Source organism: Taurulus bubalis (genome assembly GCF_910589615.1).
Source record: "Taurulus bubalis genome assembly, chromosome: 15".
Classification (NCBI taxonomy): Eukaryota; Metazoa; Chordata; class Actinopteri; order Perciformes; family Cottidae; genus Taurulus; species Taurulus bubalis.
In genome coordinates, this window is record NC_136603.1 from 11,435,822 (window position 1) to 11,448,136 (window position 12,315).

The 12,315-nt window shown below is 42.0% G+C and overlaps 1 protein-coding gene across 1 annotated transcript in view; it reads left to right on the forward strand.

Annotated features, from left to right (window-relative positions):
- The first annotated feature begins 3,444 nt into the window (after positions 1 to 3,444).
- fmnl2a (formin-like 2a) overlaps positions 3,445 to 12,315 on the forward strand; it is a 46,687-nt gene continuing 37,816 nt past the window's right edge. The window contains exon 1 of the mRNA XM_079230796.1: positions 3,445 to 3,811. Coding sequence (XP_079086922.1) covers positions 3,698 to 3,811 — 114 coding nt within the window. The 5' untranslated portion in view covers positions 3,445 to 3,697. The remainder of the gene's footprint in view (positions 3,812 to 12,315) is intronic.

Sequence of the window (12,315 nt, forward strand, 5' to 3'; positions counted from 1 at the left end):
TTCTGAAGACTCTGGATTTCTGCTCTCTCTTCTAGATCAGCATCTCTACTTGTTTGAATCACTAAAGTTTTCAGCCCCTTAAATTAAAATACAAAGACACATTTGTTGCTCCACTCCAGCCTTGTGAGGGGCCATAACTCCACGAGCCTTCTTTCGCTGAAGAGAACTTCATTGCACAGATGTTACTTAACTGAGCAGCCAAATGAACTCCCTGTGAGCCTCCTCACACAGTGGTTTGATTGTGCTGCCTTTATTTCTGGCATCTTCTTTGCATTTTTACATTTCCTTGTGGACATATCTGGAGTCTCTCATATTCCCAGACATCCCAGAGCTGCAGCTGAAAGGTGCCCCCTCCACCCGTACATTAAAAAACCTCCTGGATATAAAAGCAGCACACAGACGTCAACTAACATTCAAGATATCGTCAGGGCATTACCGTTGTTAGTTGGTGCTGGGAGTAGCAATCAGCTGTGTCAGGAACCACATATACTCAATTGTTTTTTTCACAGCACATAATGGAGAGAAGCTTTGTACAATCGTTATTGTTTTAAAGCTCATTCATAGTCTATCTTATGTCATGCACGGCTCTGCTGTCAGAATAAAGTGAGGATTGTTTGTTTATTATTGTGACAAGATAGTAGGTGGATTATTGAGTCCAACTACAGTTACATGTATTTAGAATAAGAAGGAATTATTTGTATATAAGAATCAAATGTGTGCTACACAAGTTTATGTTTATGAATAACTAATAATATTCTTCTGTGTATGAACAATCTAATTGTATGAATGAAACTTGGCCCGCCTCCACTAGTCGTATTACCAGCCGGGTCCCCAGACCCCCACCGCCCCAAAGATAAGAGCCTTCATGTGGGCCCTGTTTTTAAGATGGCTGATGTGTCAACAACTAATTAATTTGTGTTTAATGAGATTACAACACAGCAAACATGGGGCCATGTAATAATCCATCATAGGAATATTGTACACATGCACTCTAGGGAGCAATAGGGGGGCCCACCTGCTCATTTCTGCTCCGGGGCTCTTGTCCCTAATTCAGTTTCTTCCTTATCTATTGATCAGTTACCCATTATTTCTTCTTTTTTTTAATATTTTTGTTGTCACTTTAGTGTTCACATTCAACACAACACTTAGCTGTAATCTGTAGCAAATTAATACGCATGATGAAAGTAAGGGAAGAGAGAATTCATATCTAACATTACATGCCAGCTGCTCTAAACACATAAACAACATGGTCATATGTTCTCCTGAGATATGAACACACTAAACATAAAAAATATGCATTAAGTTGACAGCATTTAATTATTTGATCTTTGTACATTTTCTTCCGTTTTGAATGTTGAATCATAAATTCCACATCATCTGTCTGATTGTGTAGCTCCTTCCTTCACAGGGGTAGTCGCGGTCTTGTTGTGTGATTTGAAAGAACATCAGAATGAACAGCATCCTCTCAGTAAATAAAATCGGATAAGTGCCTAAACATGTTATACACATGTACATACATTACACAACACAAGGGAAGGGGTCTTCAGACAAAGCAAACCAGCTGAACTTGGAACACATAATGATCGTATGAGGTCAGTCAGCCGTGTTTTGCATCCTCAATGTGCCCAGCCAGCATTGTCAGATGTGGCACCCTCCCTCGTTGAATCAGTCCAGCAGCCTGAATGAAACCACTGTGCATCTGGAGAACCTCTGGATTGTCTCCAGAGCGCTACATGCTGATGTCACCCTCTTGTGCGTAATGTGGTCCCCACCCTGTCGCCAGATCAGATTTCCCTCCAATGCATAGAGATCTTGAGGGAGCATAAACGTGCCGGTGGCTGTTTTATCATAAAATTGTTGTTGTACAACAATTCTCGAGTTTTTCTACAGTTGACAACTGTACTAGAGGTCCTAGAAGTTGCGCAACCTTTGCTTAACTTGTTTTTGTTTTTGCAACAGACATTTGCATGCCATAGTAAGAAAACACATGTGCTTTTTATGTCAAATGTCTTTGGTGAACAAGGCACATTGCTCTCACTCAGGGAATATTTTAAAGTCATAAATCCTCAGATAGAATCGGGACAAAAGACCTGTCTATATTTGCTCAAGGCTTTGTCCCGTAGATATTGGCTGAAGAGAGATGTTAGAGACAAGAGAGACAGGAAAGGTTACACTACAGATTCCCTCCAAATATATAATTAAATTCTAGAAAATAGATTCAAGAAATAAAACATGTTTCTCTGATTATCATTGAAACCATCTCATATAGCCATATGAATAAGTGAATGATATTGACTGAGATTATGAACGCAGCAACACTCACACTTAGTTAACAGTGATTCAATTCAATTTAATACAACTGTATTTAGTCATTACTCATTTACCCATGTAAGAGCAAATGTATTCCACTTCCCAACCCAGATAAACAAATACACACGATAGATAAGAACAGAAGGGGAAAGCACAAGTCATATCTGTAAAGGCTCTATAATATTTGCTTTTCATGCTTTGTTTTTCAGACATGCTTTAACCGATACCAATGTTAATCATGCAGGTTTAAGACACATGCACCTAAAGTATAGTAGTAATTACTGAGTGCAATTTACGTGAATTTTTCACAAATCAAACACAGGTGTAACCAATTATGATAATAATTGTTGCATTACATTCAGAATCAGGTGTGCCAGCTCCAGGGTCTTGGTGATGTACAGTGCGCCAGCCATCACACTGGAACATTTCATTATTGTTAGTTACACCTGTGTGTACAAGTCCATAACAAGTCCAAATGTCTGCTGGGAAAAAAAATGCAAACCTGTCACCTGCATGGAGGGATTTCAACAATTTGATGATGATGATGAGAGATGATGGCCCTATAATCAAGGGTGTTTCAATCATAAATTGAGGGAAAAACACATACACAAGAGTGAGTAATGAATCCACCTAGCACCCCTGTAATCATCTCTAAACAAGTTTGTTGTCTCTCACAATGGACTCGAAGTACCACAATGCAACACAGACAAATATCATCTACTTAGCTACGGCTTTGGGAGCTACGCCCCAAGAAGAAGTGGGAGGCTTGCCCCTGAAAGAACTCATTGTAGAGAAGGATGAGAGGGTGTGCAGCCGCGGTGTGACTGTGTGTGTGTGTGTGTGTGTGTGTGTGTGTGTGTAAACGCGCGTGCGTGTGCATGCACGTGTGTGCTTGAGGAGCCCCCTCCTCCTTAACTAGCTGGTCAGCAGCGGAGGGATTAGCGAAGCCATCTCCACTCACCACTAACTCACTGGGGGGGAGGGAGGGGGGGGAGAGATATGCAATACGCGTGAATCATGGTCGTCGTCATTACTACCGGCTGGGAGTGGAGCCGAAATTGTGCAAGATACGGATAGCGGCGAAGAGAGGTCCTTGCGGATCGAGTCACGCTTCCAGGTCTCCTCACTGCGCCGTGGAAATGCCTCACCAGGGGCTCCGCTGCTGCCGCCGCCGCCGCTGCCTCTCCTCGGACCCGTCGCCTGCCTCCTTCACATGTGCTTTATGTTGAAGAAGTGACCGGGATACAAACCTGCTAAAAAAAGGAGTTCTGCTAGGGCGACAAAACCAAAAGGACTTGCGGATATTTTTTTATTTATTTTTACTTTACTTTTCGCCGTGCGAGAGAAAGAGGGAGAAAAGTTGTACTTGTTGGTCGAAGAGGAAAACATGGGGAACGCAGGGAGCATGGACCAGCACACTGATTTTAGAGGACACAACATGCCTCTGAAACTCCCCATGCCCGAGCCAGGTGAACTGGAGGAAAGATTTGCAACCGTTTTGGTAAGAGGAGAAAAAAAAAAAAAGCCAACACATTTTCATCTGTCTTCTCTTTGTTCCCTCCCATGCTTCGACGTCCTGGGACGGGGACAGCTGTGTGTAGGTTGGACCTCTGTTTGTCCAGCACGCCTGTCCTTTGTTGTTTAGGCAAAAGAGGTATTCCGAGAAAAAGAAACAAAAGCCACTTGTGCCAGAGGTACAATAAGAAACGCATCTGTTGCTCTGCTAGAAGACACACGTGAGGGTGAAGCAAAGTCTTTTCAACTCTTATCAAAGTAGTGATGAAGTTGCAGCTGGACTGTGAGCATGTTGACACTTACATTCATCTTTATTTTTTACTCAAAGTTTAACTGAGCCTTCTCAACCTTTTGCCACATCAGGTTGAAATGCATCAAACTTCACATTTTGACTCCCCAGACTCCAAACACAAGATAACAAAACATTTTATTGTACAGTAATCTTCTCATTCAGCAGCCTACGTCCTGCCTGGTTTGCTTCTGTAAACCAGACACCTGCAGTCAAATATTTTTTTTTTATGGCAACCCCCCAGCCCCCCACACACACAACTTTGAGTCCAGGCTCTGGCTCACTACTGAAACTCTAAGTGCCCAGCATGTCGGCTCTTTTTCAAACATCTGTCACATCATAAAGTGTCAGCAGCGTCTGTCAACAATTATGTTACCTGGGAGTGAACGCTGAACATTCCCGGTGTTGTTGAAAGATCCACCAGACTTTAATGGTGCCTTCAGGTCATTTAGGAGGAAAAGTGTTTATGTTGATGGTTGACTCAAACTTCCATTGCCAATCTGTTGATTAATTTGTCTGAAGGACCTCTCTGGTGCTCTGAAGCATTATTGTAGAGGCCATTATTGTGAGTAACAAATGCTGATGAGGAGACTTTCCAGCACACAGCTCCTCGGTCAGTGAATAAAAGGCCTAGATGGAAGAACAGTGTAGCGATGGTGAAATTTGAGAGCTGGCAAAGTGTGGGTCAAACGTGATTGTCGCCTGGCCTACTGCTCTTACGAACATTATCTGCTCGACTAAAGGAATTTGACTTGAGCAAAAGCAGGTTCTTGCGGCAGCGTGGTTTTTGAAATGTCTCGTGTTATATCTGTTTACCGTTGCTGCTTTTTTCTTCTGGCACAGGGCTTTGTTTTTGTTAACATTGGGCATGCTCTTTAATGGACAGAGATCTTTTAGTCTGTAAGCCTATCACAGAAAGTGGATCAAGTTTAGGTGGAAGTTCAAATCGTTGTGTGCCACCGTGTTGTGTTGAGTGTGATTGCTGCTTGTCAGACACTGATGAATCTCATTCTGCGCTGGAGGCTGCAGACTTTGGGGAGAGAGGTTTGACGTCACAACACAGAGGGATTTGGGCCTTCTCCTTAATCATGTCTGCTTTTAGAATCGCCTACTTTATTTTCTTTGAGCATCGAGGTATTCCCCCCTTACATCTGGGTTTATAAACCGCAGTAAATATCAAGGATCAGAGAACGATTCGATCCATAAATATGTTGTGCAAAACTAATCCTTGTTATGCTTTTAAGAAAAAAGAAAAAAACAACCTGTCTAACACAAGTATTTCGTGGGCTGCATGTCAGAAAAGCCAATCCTCGCAACACGTCAGGATCCCCCCCCTCCCCTCTCTCTGCTGCCAGCATAATGCTCTTGGCGGGATGGAAGCCCTCCAGCATTAGAATAACTTAGTGCTATAATCACAGCATTTAGTGTTATTTACTGCCATTTAAACCCTAATGTGTCTCAGCCGTGCCTGATGGCAGTTGGCTCCATTGATTACGAGAGCGAGTGGCACTGTCTGACTCTGATGACCTCACTTTGGTTTGAATAGCAGATGATCTTCTTCATATCAGTTGATCCCAGACCTGATGAATTAACATTTAAAGTGTACTTGGCTGCTGATCAATAGTCCTTTCACCCACTCGTTAATCATTTCTTCATCTATTCCTTTATCAAGTCTGACACTTAATAGACACTTTTTGTTTGACAGTTACATGTATTTTTGACATGTTGCTAGTTTTCCCTCAACGTATTGTCAACCTAGGCCTGATAGAGTAGCAACCATTTACCTGCCACTCATATGTTTGATCAACGGGCAAGTTTTGGACACAGTGGGGAGCCGTTTAGATTAAAGGCTTGTGCTGTGTGCCACTTCATTCATGCACTCGCCTCACTAAACCCTTGACATTCTTATCAAGGACGTAGGGTATATGAATTTGGGTCCATACTGTGTGGTGTGAAAAGGCTCTTTTCATATATTGACTAATGACCTGCATCGTTTGAGCAGACCAGGTATGTGTGTGAAACTATAGAATAAGGCTAATTTCTCCACTCAAAAATGTTCCTCATATAGATTATAAAACGCCCTATGAAATAATAAATCAACACGATCAAGAACCCCTCAAAGCATTTGTCAATACCCAGCCCCATTTACTGGTTTTGTCCGCTGCTCAGAGTAATAACCAGGACTTTGTTTACATAGAAACGTTTTGTACAGTGTAAAGAAACTTTTTCCACAAACTTGTCAGCTGTTTTATCCCGATTAAACTAGGGCTGTCATCGACCAAAGGAATTCTTAGTTGATTTTAGTTTAGTTTCAAGTCATTCAATATGACAAAGAAAAACATTAAAAAAAGTCTTTTACTTGACCAAATAATTCTCAGTCAAATAAGACCAAAACGGCCCGACAATAAACGTAAGAAAAACGTGGTTTACAAAACCGTGTCCACTAAAGGTCAAAGGCTCCAGGAACTTGTGGTGAGTGGAACAAGTGTCGAAGTGGACCTTGCGTGGAGATTGTTTTGTCAACTGCTGTTGCCAAGGTCAATAATGAACTGTAAAGCTCAATGATGATTGTGTCTTATCATTTTGTTATGTCTAAGTTTAGTGAGTTTTCTATGTACACAGATGCGCATTGTACTACACTCTGACGTTGGTTACGAGACAACACTAAGAAAGTCCCCCACCAGGAAACAACTTATTATTCGTCTTTTTACAGAGACCGTGTTTTATTTTAAACCAGTTTTGCCAGTTCAAAGTAGTAATAGTAAATGAAACGTAGCCCAAAAACTATCTACTTAGCACACATATTGTATGCATTTCCAAACTGTGTATATTTAACGTAAGCAAACATAATTTAAACTGACTTCAACTCATTCAAAGCTTTTAACACTGTGCTATCATACCATCATTCTTCAGCTAGCATATTCGTATTTCCAGTCTGATGTTATAACTCAGTCATTATTAATGATCTGACTATATGATTGTAGTATCACTTCCTTTTGTTGGGGTTTACTACTTCCTGAGTCTGTGTTTACTACGAAATGAAAAGCTCCCAATGAAGTCTCTGTCTCTTGAATCCCTCGAGGCACGGGCCGATCTTCAAAATAGACTTTGGCTAATTGTCATGCAAGGCCTCTGCCGTGATAAGAGAGGCTAATTCTCATGTGACCTTGGCCATGAAGTGAGGTGTAGTTTAAACCCACATATTCATTGTTTCAAGCACTATAGGGGAAGGATTTCCATGCAGGTGAAAGATGGAATATATTCATTGTTCACCAAGCAGTTGCTGCGTGTTTATTTCCTGCTCTTTGCTTTGTGTGTCTTGTAAATGTTGCTGGTTTTAGTGTTTTAAGGGGTTAAGTTTTTCCACAGAGCATCCAGGGGAAATGGCTCTGTACTCTAGAAAGCATGTTTGCAAGTCTTCACCTCTCTTGTGGTTGCCATAGTGTTGGTGAGACAAGTCTACAAGAGGAAGATGGGTCACACATGGTGATGAGCCAGTATCAGGGCGGCCCTCTTAATGTTAACTCTGCACAGCACTGATCTCCCAGTGACTCTACTGGTCATATCAACATCCCAGTAGATCACTCTACTCTGCACTCATTGCCTCGTCAATCCAACACTGTCATCCAAGCCAACCATGAGGGAGTATAAGCAAGGCTTCAAAGTGGCAATTATGTGTCTTGGCCTGTAAGTGCACACTGGCTGAAAACACGTGAAATGACTGCAGTCAATCTCTGTGAGTCACATGTACAGTATGAGCTGGTCTATATGCTTCATGCAGAACCACAGAGAAATGACTCAGGCCTCATGTCGGCTCCTCTGCCTTAGCTCGCCACAGAGCTGACTTCAAATGAAATTGTACCCACATCCAGGACACCATCCATTTCAATCTCAGGGCCGTCCCTGTTTGCTGAATATCATTGCTGCTGTCAGGCAGGCAGAGACGTTTACAGCCATGACATGCTGAAATGCCATATGGGGACTACAGGCTTAGCTGTTGTTGTAGCTGCTCTTCTTAATGGTCTGTCCAGCTTACATCTAAGCTACTTTGTTCAAAGGCTGCTGAAGCACTCTGAGCTGCTGTTCTTTGTGATGTGAGGTTCTACATCTGAAATGTACTCCTCAGATTAATCACATGAGTATCCGTCATGTTCAATTGAAGTATAATTTGTCACACTGACGGTGTGTAAAATGTGTGTGTGATGTTCAGCTTGTGCCTCTAGGCAGCCAAATACATCAATTAATGCTTCTTTGAGTATTTGCTTCATTATATTGTTGTGAAAACATCAATTTTATATATATATATATATATATATATATATATATATATATATAAACTAGTAATTTTGTAATTCAATATCTATATATACTTATTCAGACATGTACAGTAGGTGTATGCACAGATGAGTGGCAAGAGATGCAGATACTTTCAAAAGAGCATGAGGAGTTGCTGAATCGGTTTGATAATAAAATAATAAGAATCATGTACACTGAGGTGCCACCACATCTCAACCCACATGCACGGAAGATGTTAGTCTCTTCCACCATCGTTACACATGTTTATCCGTACAGTGAAGTTTCACAGATGTGAGAAGAAAAAGATCAACTTGGATGGTGGCGTTATGTACACACATTTTAGTTTTCTCTGATAGACAGTTTGACAGGCTGTCTGTTATCTTGTGATTTGTCTTAATGCTACTCACTTTACTTTTTAGCCTTTTGTGCAAGCACAGCCATCCATCCATCTCCTACATTGATCCATAGGACCCCGGAAACGACTAGTTTTTCCATGTTGACTCTTCTTCATTAAAAAGCTGAACAATAGGTATTGTCTGAGTAGCAGAGGGTGAACACTGGCTGAATCCCGTGCAGCAGGCCCGGGAAACAGAGCTGCTCTTTATTCTGTGGAGAGCCCAAGACGGAGCCTGGCACTGGACCCAGACCCGGCAGGCTGCGAGAGGCCACCACACATACCCAAATGTGTGTGTGCGTACATGCATGTGTGTTTGTGCTGTAGTCGAAGCCCCGGGATGCTCACCCACCAATTAGCCGTAACAGAGCTGGGCATGAAATGCTTGGGGAGCGATGAAATGTACTTCTGCAGCCAGTGTGCTGCCGGAGTTCGCAGTCTCTCGGAAGACATGTGAAGGGCTGCGGTGTTGAGCGATAATGTGTTGCTCATACCCAGGAGCGTAGCCTTGAGGCATCTCGTCTCGCTGGCAGGGTCAGATGATTATGTGGGAACAGGTCTCTCTTGGCTGTGTGCAGGAACCGCTGAGTTGAGACCACTGGGGCTTCAATCCATATTGTTGTTCCCAGTGCAGTTTTGACATGCATACTTTTGGAGGTGGTTTGGTTTTCTTTGCACTGCAGCGTGGGCGGCAGCGAGCACTGACCAGGCTAAGCGATACAATTACTCAGAGGGTTTTCAGCATGATCACACCTGATCTCAACAGTCCCTGACCCCTGTTTGGGTGCTGGAGTAATAAAGTCTCCAGAGGCTTAGTGCCCCTTTGTCTCAGCTACCGAATAGCAAGAGCAGTTGAGCTTTCTTTCTCTTAAAGTTACTGAAATGTTGTACTGAATGCCAGCTATCAATAGAGACTGTTTTAAAAGAAAGAGAAACTTTCCCCGACAGCTTTTTGTTGTCACTCCTTAGTAAGGCTTTATTGGATGTTGCTTCGTACTTTGCCATGAATATCTCCGCTGTAGGTCTTTCTGCGTAAGTAGCAGGTGTACGATGATGCAGCTTGGAACTGGCCAGCTCTGTCCTTTCATGTCGGTCACAGCCAGTTTCCAGTGTTGTCCAGCAGGACCGGTCCAAGGTCCACACAAAAGAACAGGAGGGTCACCACTCTGTGGAGAAGTGCATTATGGTCAGGATCTGTCCCGGCTCCAACATGGCAGCTGCGCTAATAAAATGAGATTGCTCGGCCAATGTGCTGCACAAGAGTGGGTGCTGTGTTAAGAACTGTTAAGAATCAGATGTTGATGTCCATTGTGTTGAACTTTTTTATCAGAAGCCAATTCAGAAAAGCCTTCAAATGTTGGTGTCATTGTGACAAATGAGTTGTGTGTTGTGGCGTCAGGGTCAGCTTTATCTTGTGGCATTAATATTATTGTTTTCCTTTTTTTTGGTGGCCTTGAGCAATGTTGAGTCTGTTTACAGTCTGGTGCTAGGCCTCCTCTGATCTGCAAAAACCTCATGTTGTTTTCAATCTGACTTACTTACTGCTGTTTGTTGTGGGTTTTTGACGTTAGTATAAATAATTACATGGACGAATAGTCTCCGCTGATGTTTTTGAGTTGTTGGAACACATGATAAACGGTTTCACAACCTTGTACATTATCTACGATATGTCTGCACACCTTCTTGCATGTTGGATTTCAACATGCAGTATAACACCATATTCTTCGATCAAACTTGTAGTCTTAACATTTTTGTTGTTGCAAAGACACAGAAGTTCCCTTTTCAAAGTGGCCTAGTTTCTTTTTAGGCTTTTCTTCCTGAATTTTTTTTTTCCGTGGGACGCATTCTGCTTTTGCCAGAGTCACAAGGGCAGGTTTTGTCGGGTAACGACTTGCCAGAATTAACATCTGCAGAATGGGAGGTCCTGTTGCATTTGAATGTACGATCCCTGAAGTACATTCACATGCAACAGGACCACGCCAGAGTGTGATATAGGCCTCATCACAGCTCCATACAATGCAGCAGTCTGTTGTTCCAAGCTTCAATGGCCTCTCACCCTGGACCCCCCACATGAAACCAAAGCAGAAGGGACCAGCCTGAGTATCATGGGTTAGGATTTAGATTAAGCTATTATGTATTTCCAGTAAAACTCAAAAGCCAAAGCAGGGACTTGACAAAATGTCTTCCTGAAAAGAAAGCATTCTTTCAGAGGGTCTGAAGATTCACAGCCCCCTTTTGTTTTTGTAGGCTTTATTTTCTTTTTCCTACAGGGCTTCAGCCAGTTTATTCAACTGGTATTTGGTTAAAAACACATTGAAATAATTCTCCCACAAAATATAGCAGATCACAGAACTTACTATGAAAGGATCACAGGCTCAAAGTCATCCGTGAGCCTCCAAGGAAAAGCCTGTAATAACTGGCCCATGAGTCACAATGCATGATTAGACATATCTGTTTCTTATAGACTTGTGAGTAGCTTCAGTCAGACATTTAGCTTTTAACAAATCTGACAGTGAAGACACACATTGGAATTGGGCCAATCCTAACTCAAATTGCAAAGTGGGCACTTTGTCCTCACTGTATCTGCTTGATGCACTTCTGCCTGGCCCTACGGACTGCAGTGGTTTTCTTGACTTAGGGTAAAAGGTAGTAATGCGATCAGTGAACATGTCCTTTTTTGTGTGTTATTAAGCTCTTAATTGAGCCATTTTTCTTTTAATCACAATACAGAAGCACATTTCTGTGTTGCAAACCTCAAATTCAGCTTGCATTAATCATCTCATTAGAATAAGTGCATGTTCTCTTTGTGTTGGAGAGAGGATGTTTTCCCATATCAAGGAAATTGTCACATTGTATTTTCCAACCTTTCTGAGATGTTGTATTGAGTCTGTTATAGCTATTTGTTGTTATTGTTGTCTATTTGTTTCTACATTTACTCTCCTAGATAACCACTCTATGGGTAGTATTGAGAGGACAGACACTTGATTGTGGCCTCAATGCAGGAGGAGGTGGAGATGTTTACTGCACCACAGAAAACATTCCAGTGTGACGATTCGAGAATACATCTAGTTATGTAATGCTGTGCTAAAACGTTACCATGACATAAGAGAAGACGCTCCCTCCCCCCACACACATGGACAAAAAAAGGATTCACTTTATTCTGTTTCCAAAAGGTGTATTGTGAAAGTTTTGGTCACAGGACCATCATCAACACAACTTCTAGATACATATTGATATTTCACAACTTTACAGTTGAGTGTGTGGTCGTCACAGGATGTTATAGTTGATAGAAGATGGTTTAAAAGCTTTAAAGGATTATACTTAGTGGCATTATTTAATTTGTCAGCCTCCTTTTTGTGAGCTCATACATTTCCTGTTCATCCCACTGCCACCTACTAAAATAAAGTTTAAGGTTGGACAAATAACACAACTTTATCTTTATTCTTTCAATCTCCCCACATTTCAAGTAAACCAGTGATTTAATTCAACAACCCACTGCATTTACTCTCCA